The 21,056-nt window shown below is 43.2% G+C and overlaps 3 protein-coding genes and 1 long non-coding RNA gene across 11 annotated transcripts; 3 read left to right on the forward strand and 1 right to left on the reverse strand.

The window, feature by feature from the left end:
• Nucleotides 1-572: 572 nt before the first annotated feature.
• Nucleotides 573-4,639, forward strand: LOC139774484 (acylphosphatase-1). Of its 5 annotated transcripts, none has more exons than XR_011718585.1 (7): nucleotides 573-848; nucleotides 942-958; nucleotides 1,702-1,811; nucleotides 1,912-2,083; nucleotides 2,285-2,419; nucleotides 2,744-2,913; nucleotides 4,111-4,639. XR_011718585.1 is itself a non-coding variant. In XM_071709786.1 (4 exons), exons 1-4 carry the CDS (start codon nucleotides 653-655, stop codon nucleotides 2,024-2,026), a joined length of 438 nt encoding a protein of 145 aa, XP_071565887.1. In that variant the 5' UTR covers nucleotides 574-652; the 3' UTR covers nucleotides 2,027-2,261. The 5 variants fall into 5 exon arrangements, 1 of the variants encoding a protein (XP_071565887.1); XR_011718586.1 differs by having other exon boundaries at nucleotides 2,748-2,913; XR_011718583.1 differs by having other exon boundaries at nucleotides 2,285-2,414.
• Nucleotides 2,921-9,949, forward strand: LOC139774485 (uncharacterized). 2 transcript variants are annotated; one of them, XM_071709788.1, is made up of 3 exons: nucleotides 2,921-3,373; nucleotides 5,986-6,169; nucleotides 9,050-9,949. In XM_071709788.1, exons 2-3 carry the CDS (start codon nucleotides 6,119-6,121, stop codon nucleotides 9,401-9,403), a joined length of 405 nt encoding a protein of 134 aa, XP_071565889.1. In that variant the 5' UTR covers nucleotides 2,921-3,373; nucleotides 5,986-6,118; the 3' UTR covers nucleotides 9,404-9,949. The 2 variants fall into 2 exon arrangements, with proteins under 2 accessions (XP_071565889.1, XP_071565888.1); XM_071709787.1 differs by lacking the exon at nucleotides 5,986-6,169.
• A 9-nt stretch (nucleotides 9,950-9,958) lies between these two features.
• Nucleotides 9,959-20,400, reverse strand: LOC139774476 (uncharacterized). 3 transcript variants are annotated; one of them, XM_071709767.1, is made up of 11 exons: nucleotides 20,260-20,400; nucleotides 18,239-18,510; nucleotides 17,281-17,341; nucleotides 16,897-17,168; nucleotides 16,595-16,796; nucleotides 16,323-16,485; nucleotides 16,152-16,229; nucleotides 15,693-15,850; nucleotides 15,424-15,552; nucleotides 15,208-15,340; nucleotides 9,959-14,053 (listed from the first exon to the last, which is right to left on the reverse strand). In XM_071709767.1, the coding sequence occupies exons 2-11, from the start codon at nucleotides 18,346-18,348 to the stop codon at nucleotides 13,623-13,625; spliced, it is 1,737 nt and encodes a 578-aa protein (XP_071565868.1). In that variant the 5' UTR covers nucleotides 18,349-18,510; nucleotides 20,260-20,400; the 3' UTR covers nucleotides 9,959-13,622. The 3 variants fall into 3 exon arrangements, with proteins under 3 accessions (XP_071565868.1, XP_071565867.1, XP_071565871.1); XM_071709766.1 differs by lacking the exon at nucleotides 20,260-20,400 and adding an exon at nucleotides 19,314-20,066; XM_071709770.1 differs by lacking the exons at nucleotides 9,959-14,053; nucleotides 20,260-20,400 and adding exons at nucleotides 14,613-14,860; nucleotides 19,314-20,066.
• LOC139774488 (uncharacterized) lies at nucleotides 20,318-20,977 on the forward strand. Its single transcript, XR_011718587.1, has 2 exons — nucleotides 20,318-20,457; nucleotides 20,549-20,977. It is a non-coding gene; the product is annotated as an uncharacterized lncRNA (long non-coding RNA).
• Nucleotides 20,978-21,056: the final 79 nt, after the last annotated feature.

Genomic DNA, 21,056 nt, shown 5'->3' on the forward strand with positions numbered 1-21,056 from the left:
ATATATAGCTTAATCACAATTAACCGCCGCGAGATTGAGCGTTGATAACGAAAATTTCGTTATCTTTAATCCGACCTCTGCTGTTACCTCACGCGTTAAATGTACGCGACAAAAAAATTTATAATTCTATTTATGTTAAGTAAATAGGATAAACGATTTAAAACGATTACGTCGAGCAACTCGATCAAAGTTTGGTCCAAGTCACGCAACGACGCGACGTACGTCAATAAGTGCAGACACTCGCTCTTTATTAATTAATGGACTAACAATAAAAGCGGTTACGGATATATGGCGTATGTTTAATTTCTTCCCGCATTGTAAATTTGATTTCACATGCAAACATCTCGCGTATAGCTTCACGAACTCGGAACTCTTGGAAAATGGACGCGTCTTTTGGATTCTTCGCGAGCGGAAAATTAGCGCAAAATGTTGCCAAATTTGCCGTGTCGTTTATTTTCGGAATGTAGGATATATTCTGATTCTCCCGTACATACAAATGGTCTAAAATGACCCAAGCACCCAAGTAGCTAAACTGGCGGCGACTGGCGAGTGGCGAGTGGCGAGTGGCGACATCTGGAGCGATGAGCGATCAGTCTCGATCGAATCCTCGACTGGCTCGACTGGCTCGACTGGCTCGACTCCTCGACGCCGAATGATCCGAGTATTCGGAGTAATCGGACTCGTCGGAGTCGGATTTGCCCTTCTCGCTTGTTTGTTGTTTTCGTCGTCGTTTCCCGTCAATCCTGTCAATCCCGTCGAGTTACCGAGATTGGCAGGGGAGGGGACGGAAATGTCAAGGTCGTCAAGGATGCTCGCGGTAGATTTCGAGGTCTTCGGCATCGTGCAAGGTAACGAGACCTATGACCTATATCCGGCGACTCGTTTTCAATTATTTCGATTAATCGTCCGTCTCGTTATATTAACGATCGTGCTTGTCAAAGGTGTCTTCTTCAGGAAGGTGAGTAAACCGTCTGTAAACCGGCGCGCCTCTCGACCAGGGATTCGACGATCGTTTGACGTTTGAGGTCGTTTGAAGCTGTCGAAAATGCCGAAATGCCGGAAACCGGAAAAGCATAACGCAATCGACAATCGACGGACGACGAGTGGCGAGTGGTCGGTCAGTCGGTCAGTGGCGACTGGCGTAGAGGCAGAGGGATCGAGAGGGACGAGGGAGGAGTCCGCGAGGACCTTGAGACTTGTCGCGACATCTCCCGGGTGTTCGGTCGATCGATCTAACCGTTTTTCGCGTTACCTGTTGCACGTGCTTATTGCGCGATCACGTAAAACAAACCGTGCATATTCATTCTAGCTTCTTACCGACGCGACATTGCAGTCTCTTTGCTATCCAACTATCCAACTCGATGCACGAAATTAATTCTGTCAAGTTAAAAGTTTATAACCCTTTATATTTTATAAAAAATATATTGACGCTTACAAAATAGATTTTCAATCTTATTGAAGAACTGTACGAAATTAAAATATCTTCGGGTTAAATTATATATTTACGTTTACACCACGCGTACGCGCGCGCGCGGGCGGTATGCGGTACCAGGTAGTCCAGGTACTTTGACAAATCGCGATGTAGTAAATGCAGTTTTCCATGTTCCATCTGCTATCTTTCGGAGATAAATGTATGTACAATATATCTTTCGTCGCCGGGAAAACTTACAATTAGGCGTCTTGTTTGCTTGCGAATAACAGTACACGCAAAAACGCGGCAAGGAGCTGAAGCTGAAGGGATGGTGCATGAACACCCCGAACGGTACCGTGGTCGGCCACCTGGAGGGGGAGAAGGCGCAGGTCGAGGAGATGTAAGGACGCTTCGATCGATACGATCGACACGCTATCAACGAGTGATCGAGAAAGCCAGATATATCTGTCCTGCTGTCGCTTCTCTGTGTTTTATTTCAGGAAACAGTGGCTTCGCCATACCGGAAGCCCTCAGTCGCGGATCGATAAGGCGGAATTCCGCAACGAGAAGGAAATCTCGCAGCCGTCGTTCTCCAACTTTGAAATCCGGAAGTAGGCCGGAACGAGAACGAGAACGAGAACGAGAACGAGGAGTAACAACATGCGTTGAGGAGTAACGTTTAACAATAAGTCTTAATAAAATTATTTAACTCGCTAAGCGCGCATTTGCTCACTATTATTAAATTTAAATGAGCCGTATTATTTAAATAAATGTAACGAGTTATTAAATTATTACACGCACCCTCTTCTATTTGTAATTTCAGAAATTATATATTATCCAAGTTTTCTTACCCTCCTCTTTTCTTCTACCCAGCTACCAGCTACCTCCATGCAACTACCGCGGTACTCGCCCCATGAGTTATGAATATCAAAGATAAAAACTGCCCAAGAGAGAGAATCATGAAGGAGCCATATACTGATGCATTTTAGATTCTGGAAAAGATGTACGGTAATACGCCTCTCTTATGCTTTTGACATTTACAAGGATAATAGTTCTCTAGATTCTCGTTTCGGATGAAAATCCTCGAGAAAAAAAGAATTTGTTTTTAGGAATGACTAAAATATCTCGCTCCATTTTTTTCAATACCAAGGCAGCGTGACGCGTCCAATTCTTTAAATGGAACGCCGACTTCCCTTTGTCGCGGGGTTAAATTGAATTCACTATTCAGATACGCAAGAATTACAAGTTACAAGAATGCCATGTTCTTCGTGTTCGGCTTAATCGCTTTAGTTTCTCATGCTGGGAATATTCTCAAGCTATTTTTTGATAAAGGCAGGGACGAGAAGGATCGTTTCGACCCGAATCTGGCCGAATCCGTCTCTCGCAAATACGACCGCATCGAGAGGATCCGACACGCCACGCGGAAGCGGCATCGGCGCGACGCGGCGTGGAGGAGTGACTCGCGTCAGCAATCAGCATCTCTCCGCGAGTTGAGACTTGAGGCGAGTTTCTCTCGTTACTCTCGTTAGTCGGGGATCGCGCGGCGAACGGCGTGGTTCTCGCAGTACGATCGCATCTCGTGAGTGTTTTTCTCCTCTTCCTTTTTCTCCCTCTTACTTCTTACTTGCATACGTGTCGGGAACCATCTCTCGAGGTCTTGCGAGGACCATCGCAAATAAGTACAAACTCGCACGAGTCGCGAGAATGCTCCTGAGTTCCGCGCTCCCGGCTCCGCTCCCACTCACGTCTTCGTCGTCGTCGTAATCCGATCTCGGTTTCGTGATCGATCTCGATCGGGTTACGGACGGCGACGAGGAGGAATCGACGATCGAATTCGCGCCGCGATAATGCTATGATCGGCGGGGAAGGGGCGGCGAACGGTGTTGGAGAAACGATCGCATCGGCATGAGGTGTTTCGAGAGCTTCTTCAAACACACCTGGCGGCCGCAGCAGGTGCATCAGGTGAGCGAATGAGCGAAGACGAAACTCTGGCGTTCTCTCTATTTTGCTGTCTTCGCGTCTCCTCTGGTCTCGTCTGGTCTCGTGTCGCGATCGCGATGACCCCGATCCGGCTTTATCGCTCACAATCATAAATGTGTCGATCGACACTTGGAACGTTCGAATCGATATTCCGTTCGGCGATTGCCCCGCCAAACGACGTGTAAGTACGTGTTGTGCGATTGTGCCGAGACGCGCTATCAGGTATGACAAGACGTCGCACGTTTCCCCATCCGCACGTACCAAATCCTCAATCCTTTTCGTTAATTACAGAAAATTAAAGAAAAAAAAGAATCGAATTATTTGCTTTTCAATTTGTACATACTTTTGTTCGATCTTTGTTCGATAATAATATAAACTTTAATAATATTTTATAATAACTTAATACATAATAATTCTTCGATTTACGGTGTTATATGATAGTATTTTAATTAAATACATACACGGAAAAAGAAATAATGTATTGTATTAACTAATTGTATAACAATTATCTTGTTAATTCAATAACAGTATTAATGAAGCAAATACATTACGTTACGCTCTTGTTCTAAAAAAAATGTTATTCGTTTTACTATACTTTTATTGAACAGTAACAGTAAAGAATTAACAAGATTATTTTCAACGAGGCTAATGCCATCGATACATCATCTTTCTTTTTTATCGTGTATAGAATTTCATCTTACAAATCGAAACTGTTTTAGAAAGGGGAAGAAAATTATTAACATTGACTGGAGACTAATGGATACACGATTTCTACGTCGATCGCAAAGGCTTAACGAGACCGTCGATCCTCATCTCGCTGTCAGCTCTTTGATGAAAATGAAAAAAATTTTATCGTAAAATATAGGATATCCTTCAGCCTTCTCTATATCGTTAAAATCGCAATGTAATGTAACAGCGAACGTGTGTGTCGTCAGGAATAGATGATAGATGACAAGTATAAGGTACTACGTTTACGCGAGCGTTAAATATTATCGTACGCAAAACTAAAACGCATAAACATTTTACATTTTACAAGAACGCTTTGTCGTTTTGATTACCGAAGCGTTTAGCACAATTTCCGAACACGTCATATAATGGCTATGATGGTTTCCGCGTCCGGACGAGGACGAAACCTGCTTTTGTATTTTTTGCATTTTTTTTCCTTGCTTCTCGCTCTTGACGTTTTTATTAATCACGAAAAATGTACAAAATATTATATATCTTAATAAAAAAAGTGTTAAAATAAGAGATTCTGTGAAACAATATGACAACAAGATATATATTTCTCAACAATTTTCTGCAATTTTCCAAGTGCTCGCTCGAGTCTCGCTAATTATCCCCGAGCGAATTGGCGATTCGCGCGCTTGTACCCTACTCAACCCTACTGTAGGGCTATCCGCTATAGGGCTGTGCTGGTGCAACAAGCGCAGCGTGCGCAATGCGCATCACGGTTGGCTACGATCGACGAAAAATTCACGCTGCAAAATTTATCGCGCTTATTTACATTTTTCCGATCGGCGATTCGCGACTCGCGGCTTGAACGCGTCCGCGATAAAGATCGATAAAATTATCAAAATGGCCGGGGCGCGAGGCGAGGCGACGGGCGATCGTAGTTTGTAGTCGCGCGGCTTATCAGTCGACGACCGACTTCCCTTCTCGTTGTAACGCGATTATGACGTGGTATCTCGGTATCGCGTTATCGTGACGATCGCCGGGATGGACGCGAGGATCCGGCGAACGATGATCCTCGGGACATGACGCGATTTACGTAATCGTATACCTGTCCTCGCGGAAAATAACAGACGAGAGAACGAGAGAGAGAGAGAGAGAGAGAGAGGGAGTTACGCAAGGTACGATTATACATAGGTATGATGCCCGCGGGTGTCGCAATATTTCCATGGAGATGTACATATGGAGGTATTCGCGTCCTAGACTTTCCTCCAGCATTCTATCGTTGAGCGATGTTTACTACAATTACTACGTGTAGCGTAGTGTAGCGCGTAATGTATAACGCCGCGTAATTTACGCCGCAATCATCGTCCAGGTAGCTAAAAGCAACAACGCAACAACGACTTAGGCTGCGTTCCGATATTCACTGCAAGTACTGAAAATCTATAGTGTACGTTACGTAAACTATAGATTTTCAGTACTTGCAGTGAATATCGGAACGCAGCCTTAATAATGAGTACTGATGGTATATGTGATTAGCTAGATGTTGTTGCAATTAATATTTATGTATACGTAGTTTATAATATATATATATATAAAATACTCGATTACTAAATCGAGTTTGGTTGCAAGTGCAATAAACCGGAGGGGAACGGATGTTTACGCCGCGATCGCCGGGACTTGTCAAGATTTTTGACGGTATAGCCTCGGCAGGAGCTGAAGGTTGAAGGGGGACAGGGGGACAGAGTCGGTTTATTGGCCGGTTGGTCAGGGGTCGCGGTTGATAAGCGCTGATAATGTCTCCCGCTCGGTTTAAACCTAGTCATCAGTCAGTTTGTGCGGCGCGCGGCGATTCGTGCGAGCGAGTTACTGCGCGTCGCGTCGTCGCGCTTCACCGCATCGCGCTCCGAACTCCCGAGTTTCAGGTTTCGGGTTCCGGGTGGACCGGGTGCAAATTAATTTGACGAGAAGAAGGAATCCGGTTCGTGAGGGGACGGCTCTTTTCTTTTCTGGAACTCGGAGGTGCTCCCTCCGAAGCCCGAGATGCGATAGCGAGGTATGAGCAAGGACGATTGCTGCGTCAGCAAGTATGGATACGCGTTCGACAACGTGAGTACCGCCGCACGTCGCACTGTTATCTCATGAGTCGTCTTTGATTAACGTCTAGAATAGAATAAGAAATAGAATGAATGATTGGGTAAGAAAACGTATAGGGAAAAAAAGAGAGAATAAAATATTGAAATTGGAATTAATATTATTTCTTTCTGTCCCAATTAATTCTTCGAAATAATCTACCAGGATCTTTTTTTTTTTAATGGAGCCAAATACACAAGAGACATCATTAACGTTCTGGGAATACGAGATTTTTTTGTAATTACGATTTATTACTTGTTATTAATTATCTGTTTTCGCATTAATTATTGAGCTAGATAATTTTTTATGGAAACGAAGGAAAACGTAAGCTATACGTTGAAATTGGGGGGAGGGGAGAATATATATAGGGGAGGGTCCTGAGTCTCCTGAATAATCGCGTTATCGGCGTTTATTACATCATTTGCCAGTCGTCGCGCCGCGTCGTTTAATTCTGTTCTCGCAATTTAACAATGCCGGCGTCGACACGCGTAACTCGTAAGCAAAGGGGGACCCCATTAAAATCAACGCTGGCGAGCGACACGGTCGATCGCCTCTAATCGGGTCGTTGACTGTCGTTGATCCTCGAACGAACGCGTTAGTTCGTGCGGTGAAAGTCGCGTAACAAGTAACGTTAACAGACCCCGGCCCTCCCTCTCCTTCCGTGCTAAAAAAAGAAGAGATAAAAAGCGATCGCGATTCGGGCCGATCTCCAAGTGCGATTTCAAGAGGCGTCCGGGTCCGAAGGCTCCCCTCAGTCCCCTCTCCAAGACTCATCGACTCCGTCCATCGCGAGATATCCATCGAGCACCTCGAAAACTGCGCACGAGTTTATTTGGAAACACGTTTTATTGCTGTTTTTCAAATTTCTACTCTTTTTCCTTTTATTAAGAAACAATATATTTTACTGAATTTTTACAACACTCAATCGCGCGCGATTTCGCGACCAACTGGACGATATATATGATGTATATTGATACAGCTTTCACCGAGGCACACATGTTGCCTATGTATATATGTTCGCGAAAGTTACTTATTAATAATATACATCAACGAAATTGCGACAGGTGACCATGTCCGGATCGTCCCATATGGGATCGTCCGTTATACGGATCAGCGGCGCAGCGGTGGAACTCCCCCACCCCTCGAAAAGCCAGATTCCTGAAGCACGCGTAATCGCGAACCGTAATCATAACCGCCGCGCGCCGCGCCGCGCCGGCTTGTTTTTCTCCTTTCACTTTCCGAGCCTCGCACTCGCATCCTCGCATGTCATTGAATTCGCTTCGATTACCGTTGCGATGGTAAAAACGAGAGAAAAGAGATAATCTTTTTCTCAAGATCCTATTTCACAGGATTCGTTCTGATTCGTAAGAGGCGCCAATAAGGGCTCTAGAATGAAGAAATAAAAAGAAAAGAGCCAATTAGAGAGTCTAAACGCAGTTAGAAAGAGATACGTGTACAATAAGTTTAAACAAATAATTGCAATAATTTTCAAGTTATACTAATAATTATATAGTATAGATGAGATATACACATATACCATAAATATAATTATTTCAAGACAAGTTTTAAAATGCAGAGGCGACGAGGTTTGCAAAATCTCTAGCAGCGTATAGACCTTATCGGAATTTAGTTAGTAATCTAACCAAATCTAATCTTTACCGCGTGATTTCGTTTTAATTTCATAACGCGTTTAGATATAGGTCGAGCATGAATCCGGAAGTATAAATCGTCGCACCCTGTGTCAACCGATTATCTTTGCAGGATGTTTGAAACCGCTGACAGATAATTTTTATCCAGCAATATATATAAATATCGGTATACCGCAATGTTTTTGCTCGTGCAGTGTTTTTTTTCCATTCTATTCGATATCGTAATGTGTCTGGCTGCGAATAATATTTCGTTCCTCTTGCACGTTTCACGTGAAGCGTCTCATTGCCGAAACAACGGATAAAAAACTTTCTACATCTTTCGCTTGCTTTACGTGTCGAGATAGTTGTATCAATATTTGGCGACTATCGGCAAGTCAACGAAACGATGCATAGGTATGCTTCAATTTAACGAAAATCTTTCTGGATACCTAAATTAAAATAATCTGTTTTTGAACTTGAGTTTCGAGCTTAAAAGAGCTTTTTTTTTTAAGGCTCCTGGTCCCTGAGCCGAGAACTCCGAAGCGACGGTGGCGACGTACCGTCGCGGTAGAAATAAGAACTCTCTCCTCTCACTCTCTCCAATGGAGAATTCTGTCCTTTCAGTCCTTTGTGACATGTTGACAACCTATTTTGTTGTGCGTGCTATTTCTTTATTATTCGCTCTGTGCTTGTGCTCTAACGTTTAACGTATTCGTGAAAGTCGTAAAATTGGCCGAAAAGTAAGATTTGCACGCGGAAGGAACGTTTTCACCTCCTTTCGATAGTCGTTAAACGGCTGTTTTTCCCGTATGTTTAGGCTTCGTTTTATGGTTGTTTGTTTATTGTCGAGGGAAAAGGGTAGTTTTCGGCCAATTTCGGAAGTGTTCTGAAACAATCTATAGTGATGTTTTATTGAAATGTCTTTTTATTTGAAAATGGCACGCACAACAAAATTGGGTGTTTTCCTCGCCTCGATAGTAAGAATCCAATATGGCCGCGGTGACTACCCAGGAGCCTTAAATACCGAATATGATCTTGAAAATGCTCAATTACCCTTCGCGGCGTGTTTTTGGCAAGTTTGTCAAAATTGTAAGCAAGATGAAACATTTTCGCGAAACTATCAAACAGAAAGAAATTATGATAATCAATTTTGTTGTGTTTCTCTTGAATTGACTCGCATCATTCTCGGCCGTGCGATAATGGCAACGATGACGTTTACTTGTTTCAGATGGATTTATCGTCGAAATTCGAGCCGAGGACGAAAAAGACGGCGGCGGAGGTGCATCGTCATCTCGCCGGCCGCGCCGGCGAGACCACGGAGCTGGGCGAGGTGAGGGTGACCGCGCCGAGCAGCAACGTCGCGACGTCGACGCCGTCGACGGCGCATCCTAACGGCAACGACGCGGCGCCCTGCAAGAACGGCGGCTGCAAGGTCTGGAGGAGCAGCCGCGTCGACGGCGGCGAGCTGCGTCCCGAGAGCCCCTGGCATTCGCTCAAGACCGTCTTCTTGGTTTCCGTGATCCTGGCGTTCCTCCTCTGGATCATCGTCTACACTCTGCTCGATCAGTATCGGATCTTGTGACCGTAACAACCCGCTTTTGGATCCTGCTGTGTTCTCGCGGTCGCGAGATGCGCGATTGCGATTTATGAGCGATATCAGATCTCGTAATCTACGATCGGGTCAGCTGATACTCCTGATGTGATCTACGTGACTTGGTGTTTTCCATTATGATCGCGACCTGCGATTGGTACGATCGGGGTCTGCGGTTCACGTGGCGTGTTTCGCGGTTCTCCATGATTTCGTGCTGTTGGATCCACTTTGCGCCTTCCATCATCGGATCCTGCATTTCTGGATTTTGCAGGACGTTATGTTATGTTTATATTACTAATCATATTTACGTTGCGTTGCGTTGCGACGATTGTTCGTTGTGACGAGACGAAATTAACAAATCCGTGGAGAAATTCGAAAGGAACGGCCGAATGGACGTTGAATGGGGAAGACTTCTCCCGGCAGCTTGAGGCTTCCGTAAATCATAAAAGTACCGCAACATTGTATATTTCGTACTGTTTTATAACGTTTGGCTCCTGTAAATATTCGAATAAAATACGACACAGTATATACACAATACACAGTATATTATTAGATTATTCAATCCCTTTATTATCATACTCGAGCAGATTGCGCGCTGAGTCTGGTGTTAAAAAATGAAAAAGTTCGTCGGCAAATCTTTACACAGAGTTGTAAATAATACTGAGAGAGAGACGCGATTTCTTAAGAAAGATCTTGAAAAATTGCGCGGACCTTAGTAAATCTACAAATCGTTAGCATCGATCAAAAAATTCGTTCACCTTCTCTGCTGTATGACTCCTACGCTATTCAGACAAGTGAATGAACGAATGTTTTCATCAAAATAGCTTAATGGTGCTCCGCGGGTTTTGGCCGGGATTGTTATAGGCGAGGATATCTCAAAACGATCGTGATATAGGAGAGAAGGGGAATCTGGGGAATAAATTAGATCCATTTAGATGTCACGAGTTGCGAGAGAATTATACAGACGCTTTGCGTTTTAGTTACAGAATTCTCTCTAATTATTTTTCCTTTTTTTTTGCTCTCAAATCAAATATCAAATCCCCTTCTCCCCTACGCGGCATCGCGATGAAATTATCGTTGGTAAAAAAATATGACTGTGCACGCATGTTCGAGCATGTATCTCGCGAGAGATCAACCACACGGCAACGGTTTCAGTGAATCGAGATCAACGAGACCCGCAGTAGACGAAGACGTTATCGTTATCAGGAACGAGCAGCGGTCTGAAACAACCGGAAGCCAGCACCCCCAGCCTCAGTTGCAACCGCAACTGCAACTGCAACCGCAACCGCGACCGCAATCGCAATCGCAATTGCAACCGCAACTGCAAACACAAACGCAAGCACAGTCGCAACCGCACCCACCGCCACCATCGCCAACGACGACGTCATCGACATACACGCGAGATCGAGAGACAGATCCGATGCGACAGCATCCGAGCACATGGAGATTGCGCGACGACGACAACGACGACGACGGCGGCGACGATGACGATGAGAACGAGGAGGAGCAACCGGACGACAATGTGTGATCTATTTTGTCCATTTTCGTACGTATGCGTTTTCTCGTCAAATGAGCGAGCAATGATTGTGCGTGTTTCAGTTCTCCGCGGCGACGGAAAGACGTGCGCCGCCGAGAGTGATCTTGATTGGTTGGGACAACTTCCGCACGAAGCTGCTGCTATTCCTGATCGCGTGTCTTCTCGTCTGGGCCTGCGTCTTTTTCCCTCTACTCGGCACTTGAATCTTGAATCCCGACTCTTCTTCCTTCTCCTTCATCCTCTTCTTCTTTCGCCCGCAGTCGCGAAGTGACACATCGGGTACATACACTTGATCGACATGACGAATGACGATTCGATGCGGCGACATTCAACACGATCACACATACATACTTTCACGCGTTTACATTTCCATATATTATATATAGATATATAATATATATATACCTATATATTACGTCCAATATATATAATAACTTTACATTTTTGGTATTCAATATTTACACGCTATATATGTTTAATCATAAATATATTAATTTACGTAGTGGCCTTCGCGGAGAAGTAATTAAACAGCTCATCTCCGAACCATCTTAATTCATTTACTTCTTTCGTTCTTCTGTTCTTTTCTTAATAGAAATTGTAATGCTCATTGCAAGATTTTCATAGCTTTAGTCTCTTTCTCTCCCCCTCCTCCTCCCCCCTCCCTCTTTCTCCACGTGCCTTCATAATGCACAATTTTAATATATATATATATATATATATATATATATATATATAAATTACTGATAAACGTGGACTTAAGACGGCTTGAAAATAGCTCTTTGATCGCGAGAGACAGAAGATTTGAACGAATCCGTCTCTGTCACTTTCGCTCAAGTTCCCGTAATATTTCTCCGCAATATTACGTGATTACTATTCTCCTTGGGATCGGTTTAATCAACCGCAATCCTTTGGAAAATTCGCTGCGCGCGCGCGCGACCTCCGTCGATTATGCTACATGTATTTTTATTTACGGAACACTTTCGTTGTGTAGCATGTCGTTATGTATATATGCCGTTCTTTTCTTTTTTTCTTACGTACTTACGGTAGTAAATATCTCTCGTTTCGTAATCGTTTGATCTAAATGAAAGTAATATCAAGTAGCGTCTTATATGGTATAATTTCTATATACAGGGCGAGTCGATAGAAGCGGAGTCTTCAAGTATCTCCCTTGAAGTCGGAGATTTAAAAAAAAGGTGTAGAATGCCACTTAAGTGGTTCTAGATATTTCTTGATATTATATTAAATTCGTTTTGACGTCAATTCGAATGTTTGCCGGTGATAGCAATGTAATTAATTGATTAAGAAAGTATAAGAGTAGAAATATATTAGAAATATATATAATTAAACTGTCAATGTCAATTGTTTCCTTTAACAATGAATTATACATTTTACACACTTTTCTTCAATATTTTCTTCGAATCCAAAAGAGATTACTTCGTTTCACTTCTGTTGACTCGTTCTGTTCACTTCCGTAATCTTATTAACAATTTTCGTAACATACACGTGATAATACGACCATAACATTTCTATAATCGCTGTCTTACTTACTAGTATAGCTTATACATACTATTAATTTGGCATGTAACAACCGTGACGGCGCGTTTATATGCTAAGAACCGCGACCGACGCGTCACAAGGGAATTCGCGTAAATACTTGCAAGATCTTATCAAATCCTCCTTTTTACACACACTATCCCACACGACGTGTCTAATACACTTTATTTATAAATTCTTCAGTGAATAATTTTTATATTAAAGACCCATTTGAATTTAAACGAAGATAACCAGGTCTTATTGTCCTATTGCGTTCTTAAAGCTTGGCTCGCGTGGCTCATATTTAATTCCAAAAAGAATATCCTAGCATTTTCGTTAAGAGAAAACTGACTCTAGATTGCACGAAGAATTCATAAGTCGGACACGTCGTGGAACACCCTGTATACGTTACGCTGTTAGTCACGCGATGATGCTCGATGGGATAAGTTTTCGAGTGTCCAAGTATTTCTTATAGCTTGGAATAAATACAATAGTGGGTGGATTCGTGTGAAAAAACGTGCAATTGAACGAAATTATCGAGTACGCAAATGCGGAAAAAGTTAATTAAAATATCGCGGGGCAAGAGTAAATGCGTCTGGAATGCCACGATAATGTGTCTATTACGCGAGAGTAAATCGGAATCAAACCGGTACGTTTAACGGAATAAAATCAAGAGCCTGTGTATCCTCATGTAACTCTTCTTTCCTCCAGTGTAACTTAATTCATCGACCGATACACGGAAAAAATGATAAAATTTCACGACTATTATCCTTTAAAATAACAAGTAATGTACACCTGAACATAATATGGCGAAAATAAATAAATCTTTATATGTATACGTATGTGCATGTGTCTGTGTGTTATCAAATAGGGAAGATATTCCGAGTTCGATACTCCTGAGCGTCAGTATTAAAATAATAATAATTAAAAAAGAAAAAAAAGAAAGATAAAAGATCGCGCGTGTATATTCGCGAACGGGATAATTTCCTAAACGTCGACATTAGGATAAAATTGTCCAAGTTCCTGCCTATGTATAATATTTAGGGTAACAACAACGCGAAATGTATTTCACGCAAGAAAGATAATACCGTTCCGACATTCCTAAAAACGTCGAGAGATTAATAATAAAATAAAAATCGTTTATATCCGCGGCTTGTACGTCAAAGTAACGTGAAATGTTTTCACATCCATCTCTGTGCAATCTTGCGGGCCAATGACACCGTCGCCGCTAATACGCGATGGCACGCGCGTCTCCTTGCTCGCGTGCTCTTCGAAGATCTCATTGTGGCTGTTGTCCAGCATCTTCTCGGTCGCCGGCTGCTGCTGTTGCTGCTGATCCGCCGCCATCACGCGCACGATCTTCACGGTCTTGATTGTCTCCAGGGAACGCGACTTGGACGCTTCCGTCACCGCCGCTACTGCCGCCGCTGTCGCCGAGCGGCCGGCTCCCTTAGTGCCGTTCTCCTTGTTGCGACGGGAAGAATTGCGATGCCAGCGTTGCTTTTCCCTAGAGGAAGTTCTCCGAAGACTCGGCCGCTTCACCGATTCCGCGCTAGCGCTTAAACCCGTGGCTGTATTCGAAGGAATTTCAATGAGAAAAATTGGACAAAGACTCGAAAGTATAGCATAGGGTTAACTTTCAACGGGCAATTAAACTTACAATATATAAAAAACAAAAAAGGCAGAAAAGAAAAAAGCCATTGCAAGCCAATCGCAAATGATGCGATAAGAAAATTATAAACATAGAGAAGCTTTAACTTGTGTAAATAATTTAATTGGTATCAACAAAGCTTATGCAATAAATAGTATATTACACTACAAGGGCCGAAAGTTGAATTTTCGGCCCTGCGCGTCATGATGCCCCGAGGCGAAGCCGAGGGCATCATGACGAGCAGGACCGAAATTTCAACTTTTGGACCGCGTAGTGTATACGATTTTTCTTCATAGCCGGTCGAAAGTACGTTATTAATTTTACTTTTTTTAACTTTAAATGTTAATAAGCATGTTTTTGATGCCTGCCCCCGACATTTGCGGCACGAGCGAAGCGAGTGCTGCTGGTCGTGGGGGCAGGCATCAAATACATTCGAAGAGTCAAGTCTTGTCATATTTTGTAAAAATAAATTAATTCCATTCTATCAAAAATGTATTTATTTTCATTAGTTTAACAAATTATATTAATTATAATAAAATTTATAAAAAAAAACATATTATAAGCTAAAAACTCTTATTGCTTAACATTTAAAGTTAAAAAAAGTAAAATTAATAACGTACTTTCGACCGGCTATGAAGAAAAATCGTATACACTACGCGGGCCAAAAGTTGAAATCTCGGTCCTGCTCGTCATGATGCATCGAAATTTCGTATAACTTCTTCCTCGTCTACGGATTCATCAGATGACATATTGTTCATTTTTGCTAGATTATTGAATTGACTTTAATAATATTTTAATATTAAATTAACTGACGACAGAACAATATTGATGACTATTTTTAAGGTTAAAGGGCGTTAAGGTTTAAGGTTATAGAGGGAGCGCGTGTACTTCTCACAGGGAGTAAATGTTAAACTTTCGTCCCTGCTATTAGGGACGAAAGTACGTACTTTCGACCGAGGTATGAAGAAAAATGATTTGATTAATGCACAAGAGTAAAGAAATGTCAAGCTCATATCAACCTTGTTTTTTCTGGCTATCAAAGAAAGGAATCTCTAAAATTACGTGGTTGTTTACCGATATTGCCAGAGGAAGACCGATTGGAACCACGTAGAATGTGTATCGCCGTAGGATCACTGTCCGTGGCCACTATAGGCGTGAGAAACCATTCAGATCTAGTTCGCATCCGCGCGGCTTGTCTCTCGTGAACCTGCGATCGCAACGATGGCATATCACATCAATACCAATTGCTTGTTGTTTGTTATCGTCGTTATCGAGACACGATTGTCTTACCTGCGGCAGGTAGCTGAGGCTCTTGGTGCTCTCGGCGTAGCGATTCACCGCGCGAAGCTCTTCCAGCGTCATGCCCGCCGTCACGCGTTTAGAATGTTGACTGCCATTACTCGACGAACGACTGGGCGCCTGTAAAAAAAAAAAAAAAAGTAAAAATAAATAAAATAATCCGTTATACTGCTTTATCTATTTTTTACGTTACGACAATTGCGAGGCAACGCGAAAGCACGATCGCGCATTCCACGCGCTTACGATAGATGGTTTTATACCTGGAACAGGCCGTTTTCTTCTAAGCTAACCGAGAGACGTGTGTAACTCTCGAGTAAAGTATTCTCTGGAATCATGCCTAACGATGATGCCAGATTTATCGTCTCCGGCACGTGGATCAACGCCGGAGTTGACTGCGATTCCTCTTGGTGAGACATACCTATTGTATGAATTAGCAATTATTACAATACTGTACAAAGTGACAGTGATCAAAATCCTTTCACTGCTGCAATATTGGATCGTGTTGTCAGAAATAAAATTATACGAATCTTCCTCTCGCGCTACGCGCGTTTTGATATAAATTACTTTACTTACTTTATTCCTAAAGAAAAGAAAGGTAAAAGAAAATTTTTTTTATCGAACACAAGATTTCTAATATCATAATCCAATGTGACAACAACAATGGTCGGGAAACTTAACGTTCGATTCAATGAGATGTCACAGTTACCCTTATGACTTACATTCTAAATTAAACTTCAATCCCCACTTTTCGCACTCATATTGTAACCATGACTTTTCGGCTTCCAGCGACAGCTGTCCTAAAATTCATACAATTCAGGTCGTACTTGCGCAATTAAGTCGTCGTGATTGGAGGTGCGCGCGCGCACACACACACACACACAAACACTTACTCGACACGAGAGTGTCCGGCGGATATCGGAAACTAAAGATCCAATCTTCCTCCACCTTTAATATCCGACCGGTTATGCGCGCGTAATACTCATAATTATCCCTTCCGAATAAATTGGAAACGCCAAAGTTGTCTATCATGAACTTGGCGATGCGTGTGGCAATCTGGAAACAGGTTGTCGATCCTCACTGACAAATAATGTTAAAATCCTTAACGGACTTTCGATCTTCCTCGAGCGGTTCGGACCGTTGGAGACGGACCCGCGTTAAGTACCTTAAATCTTAGAACATCCTCCATCTTAGCAGTCTTGCCGTCGCTGACGCAGCTATGAAAGAACGAAGGTGCTACGGACACCCCCAGAGCCTCGCTGGTCATCCCAGTGTGCGCTCGCTCGCAATTTACAGCTACTACCCTGAACGTTCCGAACAGCAATACCAGTAACCGTTGTGTGTATATCGGCATAGAAGTAATTAATCTGCGCAACGTAATTTTCTTTGTGAATTTCCTCGATAAAATGATAGATATCGAGAATGTCGTAACGCGTAACGCGGATGTCAATCGTCAGAGATCATCACCTGTGTATCTGGTCCCGTTGTTGTTCTACGCTATCTAGCTGGATTATGGCAAACAGTTGTTGCTCCGCCTCTTTACCGAATATTCCTCCAGGTATCTTGCGCAAAAACTTCTTTAGAACGCTGGCTATCGTGTAAACGCTAAAATTGTCCATATTGACCAGATGTCCAGTTTGCAGAAAGTGTACCAGTTTCTTCATGTTACCCTGGTGGCCAGGCGCCCGAAAGATATCTTTTCTGAGCGGGGCTTCCTTGTTCAATTTCAATATAAGAACCTGGAATAAGGGGACACTATTATTATAGTTAATAAATGAATTATGCCAGATGTTTTAAAATGTACACGTTTGGCGACGAGGGGACGCTATTTCCATTGGATTCGTTATTTACCAGTAATGGGCCAGGAATATCATTCTTGCACACTTCGTTCAAGGGTGCACCAAACTTGACCCTACAAAAGGAAAGCAGAAATTTGCAAACATTACCTTCACAAGTAATGCAAATATCGATTTTCGGATTTCATTCCGACAAAACAATAGCGGGACAATTGCATAAACTTTGAACGCAGTAGTATACCAAAGCGAGTTTCTCTAAGACGGGAGAATACAAATGTTGAATTAGAGGCGTCACGGCGGTGCGTTTCACTGCTTGTTATAAAATTGCGCTATCAAATGTCGCTACTCTGGGATCGCTAAACAGCTCCAACAGCCTTCGATAGCTCAGCACTATTGTAACGCGATGGATCTCCGAGAGTTGTCAATACGCATATTAGTAACATACGATACACGTAATCTTTTCAAACTCTGCGATTACTTACAAGTCTACCATGCACCTCTTCAGAGCATCAAACATAAAACGCAGAGTGCTGACAATATTTGTCCGATATATCGTTAAATATCAATTATCACATCTGTGAAAAAATTTAAGACCTTTATTACCTCACTGTCAGTTAATTTTTATATCGACACACTGTCTCGCTGTGCTTTATCTACATATGTATATATATGTATACATATACTATACTATACTATACATATATACATAATGACCGTCTACGAGAAACTGATGGCCCAACTTATGCAAACAATTAGTTTCAATTCACAATTTATATAAATATATTATAATTATATAATCCGACAATTTATGCATTCTGTTCTTTGCTAAAGATTGCAACCACCTAACCAAGGGTTTTTGAAAATATGTACTTGAATTTAATATATGTCTAAATCACATGTACACAATCATAAAAAATTGGCATCACTTGGGAAAGAAAAATTATTTATTATATAACATATTAATTAAAATGCAACTGAAGAACGAGTATATTATTCTCGAGCGATATACTAACTTTTCCAGGCGTCTTAGGTGAAGAGGCTCTGTTGAGGGATGTCCACAGCTGGTTACAACATTTCCAAACGTAGCGGCGCGTCGATGCATTCTCTCCGTCCAGCTGCTCATTGTACAAAATCTAATGGCATTGGCATGCGAGCCCTAAGATCGCTGTGGGCTCTGGGCTCTGGGCTCTAGGCTCTTGGCCTTCTGAAGGAACGTCACGCTCTCCTCCCAAATTCGAGTTCTCCCCGGTTCTCCGTGGCCTCCCAATGCCTCCTAATCCAGTCGCTGAAAGCACATGGCAAGATTTTTGTCCGTCTTACTCTCGTTTCTAATTTTTGATGCAAATTTCGAAATTTGCTACTTAACTTATTGTTAGGAATTCATTTCCCTGTTGTATTTTTGCATTAATCACGAAGATAACTCTGAGCTAAACTTTCTCTCCTAGATTTATTATTGCCGACTTTCTCGAAACTTGGATTCTTAACTTGCGGAAATAGCCGCAATGTTAGTCAACGTTAGTAAACACGAGAGTACATAAACAAAACACATTTATATGACTCACTAATAAGAAGTCAATAGTCAATAAAGGAGAGTCGAACAAATTAGAGAAATACAATAGTCACATCACATATTATCTATGTTGTCTGCTGTGAAATGCAATGCGTGATAACTAGTAACTGTTAATTGTTAACACGACAAAAAAATAAATGCGATAAAATACCATCTGATTAAATAAGCGTCTGAGAAGATATATTAGATAAAATGTGAAGAATTGCAGTAATCAGTTGAATGCACTTACAAAATGATTTTGACAATTGAATCATAACGATCTAGCGATGACCCACCGATGCAATAGATATATGCAAACGTATAGTCGCAGACAGGAAGGAACGCGAAGATCTGAAAGAACTGTGGAACTGTGGAAGTAGGTGGAGAAAGAGAGACCCGCGCGAGAGCGTCAACAATTCGACAGAGAGAGAAACGAGAGAGCGCAACCCTGAGTTCCGACCAGTTCAGACTCAGTGATGTCAACGTGGTCAACGTCAGAAAGATAGAGAAGAGAGAGAGAGAGAGAGAGAAAAGCTCACCGGGGTGCGGGTGATCCCTTCGTCGTCGAGCGTACCACGTTGAAGTTAACCTAACCTAACCGCGCGCATAGTCGAGCCAGGCGAGCGGATAAGCGGGTGAGCGGGCGACATGACGGCCGACGGGCGACGGGCGACGCGACAACGGCAATGGGAAACTGATGGATGGACGTGGCGGCGGCGACGGCGGCAGCGACGGAGATGCTCGCTTCCCCACGCACCAGCCCAGCCCAGCCCAGCCCAGCCCAGCCCAGCCGCGTCTACGTTTCCATGGAAATGTTGCGGCCGCGGTGCCAAAAGTGCCGAAACTGCCGTAGCGCCGACAGCATCGTCTCGGTCCGCTCGGTCGTGCCACGCCACGCCACGTTACGTTAACGCCTACGTTGCGGCACGTCACGATCAGGACAGGACACACGACATATGACACGATACCGAACCGAGACACCCTCGTCACAGTCGTCACACCACACAGCGTCACAGCTCACAGCGTCACAGCGTCAGACACGCCGTCTACTATATTAACGACGGTCCACGACGGTCGCCAGCGGATCAAGAGGAAAGCATCACTTGTCGCGTAACTACCACGGCCACGGCTACCACGAGGACCACGGCCCGCGCGCACCACCCACCGCCACCGCCCGTAGCAGCAGCGATCATCGCAAAAAATCAATATGATTCCCCACTCCCACTCCCAGTCCCCAGTCCCCATTCCTACATTTCCTACTGACAGCTGACAGGGTGACACTCAGGTTAGGTGACAAGCTGACCCAGACCGACCCAGACCGACCCAGACCCCAGACCCAGGCTGACCAAAGGCCCAAAGGCTCACGCCTCAGCCCGCTCAGCGTTCAGCCTGGCTAGAGTCCCTAAAGATAGTAAGATAGAGTCTGGCCATGCAACGTGTTCCTCCTTATTGGTGGAAACAAAGTTTGGAAAACCATGTACTTACTTTTATTATCAATTTGTAGTCAAACAATAGCAATTTTCTTTTATTGACGCCATGACGCCGTGTGTACGCCAGTGTACGCACTGTACCGTACGCCAGTGTTGGCCAGTGTACGCGAGGTAGGCGAGTAGGGGTGCGAGTAGGGACACCGGACAGGGAGTGAGGGACGAGGGAGTACGCACCACGCACCACCACGCACCTGTGCATATATCTATATAGTATATAGTATATAGTATATAAGTATATACGCAACTTATACAATGGCGGTTGGGTTTCCCTTGTCTCTTTCTAGCACACGCGAAATTGCTCGAAAGACGAAATCACAATGGGCACAATGGCCACAATGAGCAGGCTAGTAGCGTATAGAAGTCTAAATTGCTGTGTGGAGTGTGGACTGTGGAGTGTGGACTTGTGGAGGCCATAATCTCGACGAGTTGCGCGCTTTTTAATACACTTGTTATTGTAAATTGTTACCAGTGTCGCGAATACCAGTGTAACAACATGTTGTGGGCCCCTAGGCCCCTACTGTAACAAATTGACGCTATGTGCGCGACAGCGATCATTCTTTATTCTACATTACAAAACAAATAAAACCTCTTTTGGTAATATAATACAATACAATACATGTAAGAACATGATACGTACGTATTTTTTATGTTTGCGGAAACCGCACACATAAAACTGCCGGTTTGAAAGTCCGGCGTGGTTGCAAACGCGTCAGGTAAGTCAACTTTTCTATTATTACCTTGGCCTAAGCTTGCTCTCATATCTAAATATCTTATTTCAATTCTCTATCTACG

The sequence above is a fragment of the Temnothorax nylanderi genome, unplaced genomic scaffold (genome assembly GCF_030848795.1).
Source record: "Temnothorax nylanderi isolate EJ_2023f unplaced genomic scaffold, tnyl_v1.0 TNYL_tig0081_pilon, whole genome shotgun sequence".
NCBI classification, from domain to species: Eukaryota; Metazoa; Arthropoda; class Insecta; order Hymenoptera; family Formicidae; genus Temnothorax; species Temnothorax nylanderi.

Bases quoted from the DNA above. Each gene is read 5' to 3' on its own strand.
- LOC139774484 (XM_071709786.1), top strand. From the start codon at position 653: ATGATCCGAGTATTCGGAGTAATCGGACTCGTCGGAGTCGGATTTGCC. The intron at 1,812-1,911 runs GTAAGGACGCTT...GTTTTATTTCAG, and splicing joins AAGGCGCAGGTCGAGGAGAT to GAAACAGTGGCTTCGCCATA.
- LOC139774485 (XM_071709787.1), top strand. From the start codon at position 3,317: ATGAGGTGTTTCGAGAGCTTCTTCAAACACACCTGGCGGCCGCAGCAG. The intron at 3,374-9,049 runs GTGAGCGAATGA...TACTTGTTTCAG, and splicing joins GGCCGCAGCAGGTGCATCAG to ATGGATTTATCGTCGAAATT.
- LOC139774476 (XM_071709767.1), bottom strand. From the start codon at position 18,348: ATGAGCAGCTGGACGGAGAGAATGCATCGACGCGCCGCTACGTTTGGA. The intron at 16,797-16,896 runs GTGATGATCTCT...TACGTTGCGCAG, and splicing joins CAACGGGACCAGATACACAG to ATTAATTACTTCTATGCCGA. The intron at 15,341-15,423 runs GTAAGACAATCG...TTGCGATCGCAG, and splicing joins GCCTCAGCTACCTGCCGCAG to GTTCACGAGAGACAAGCCGC.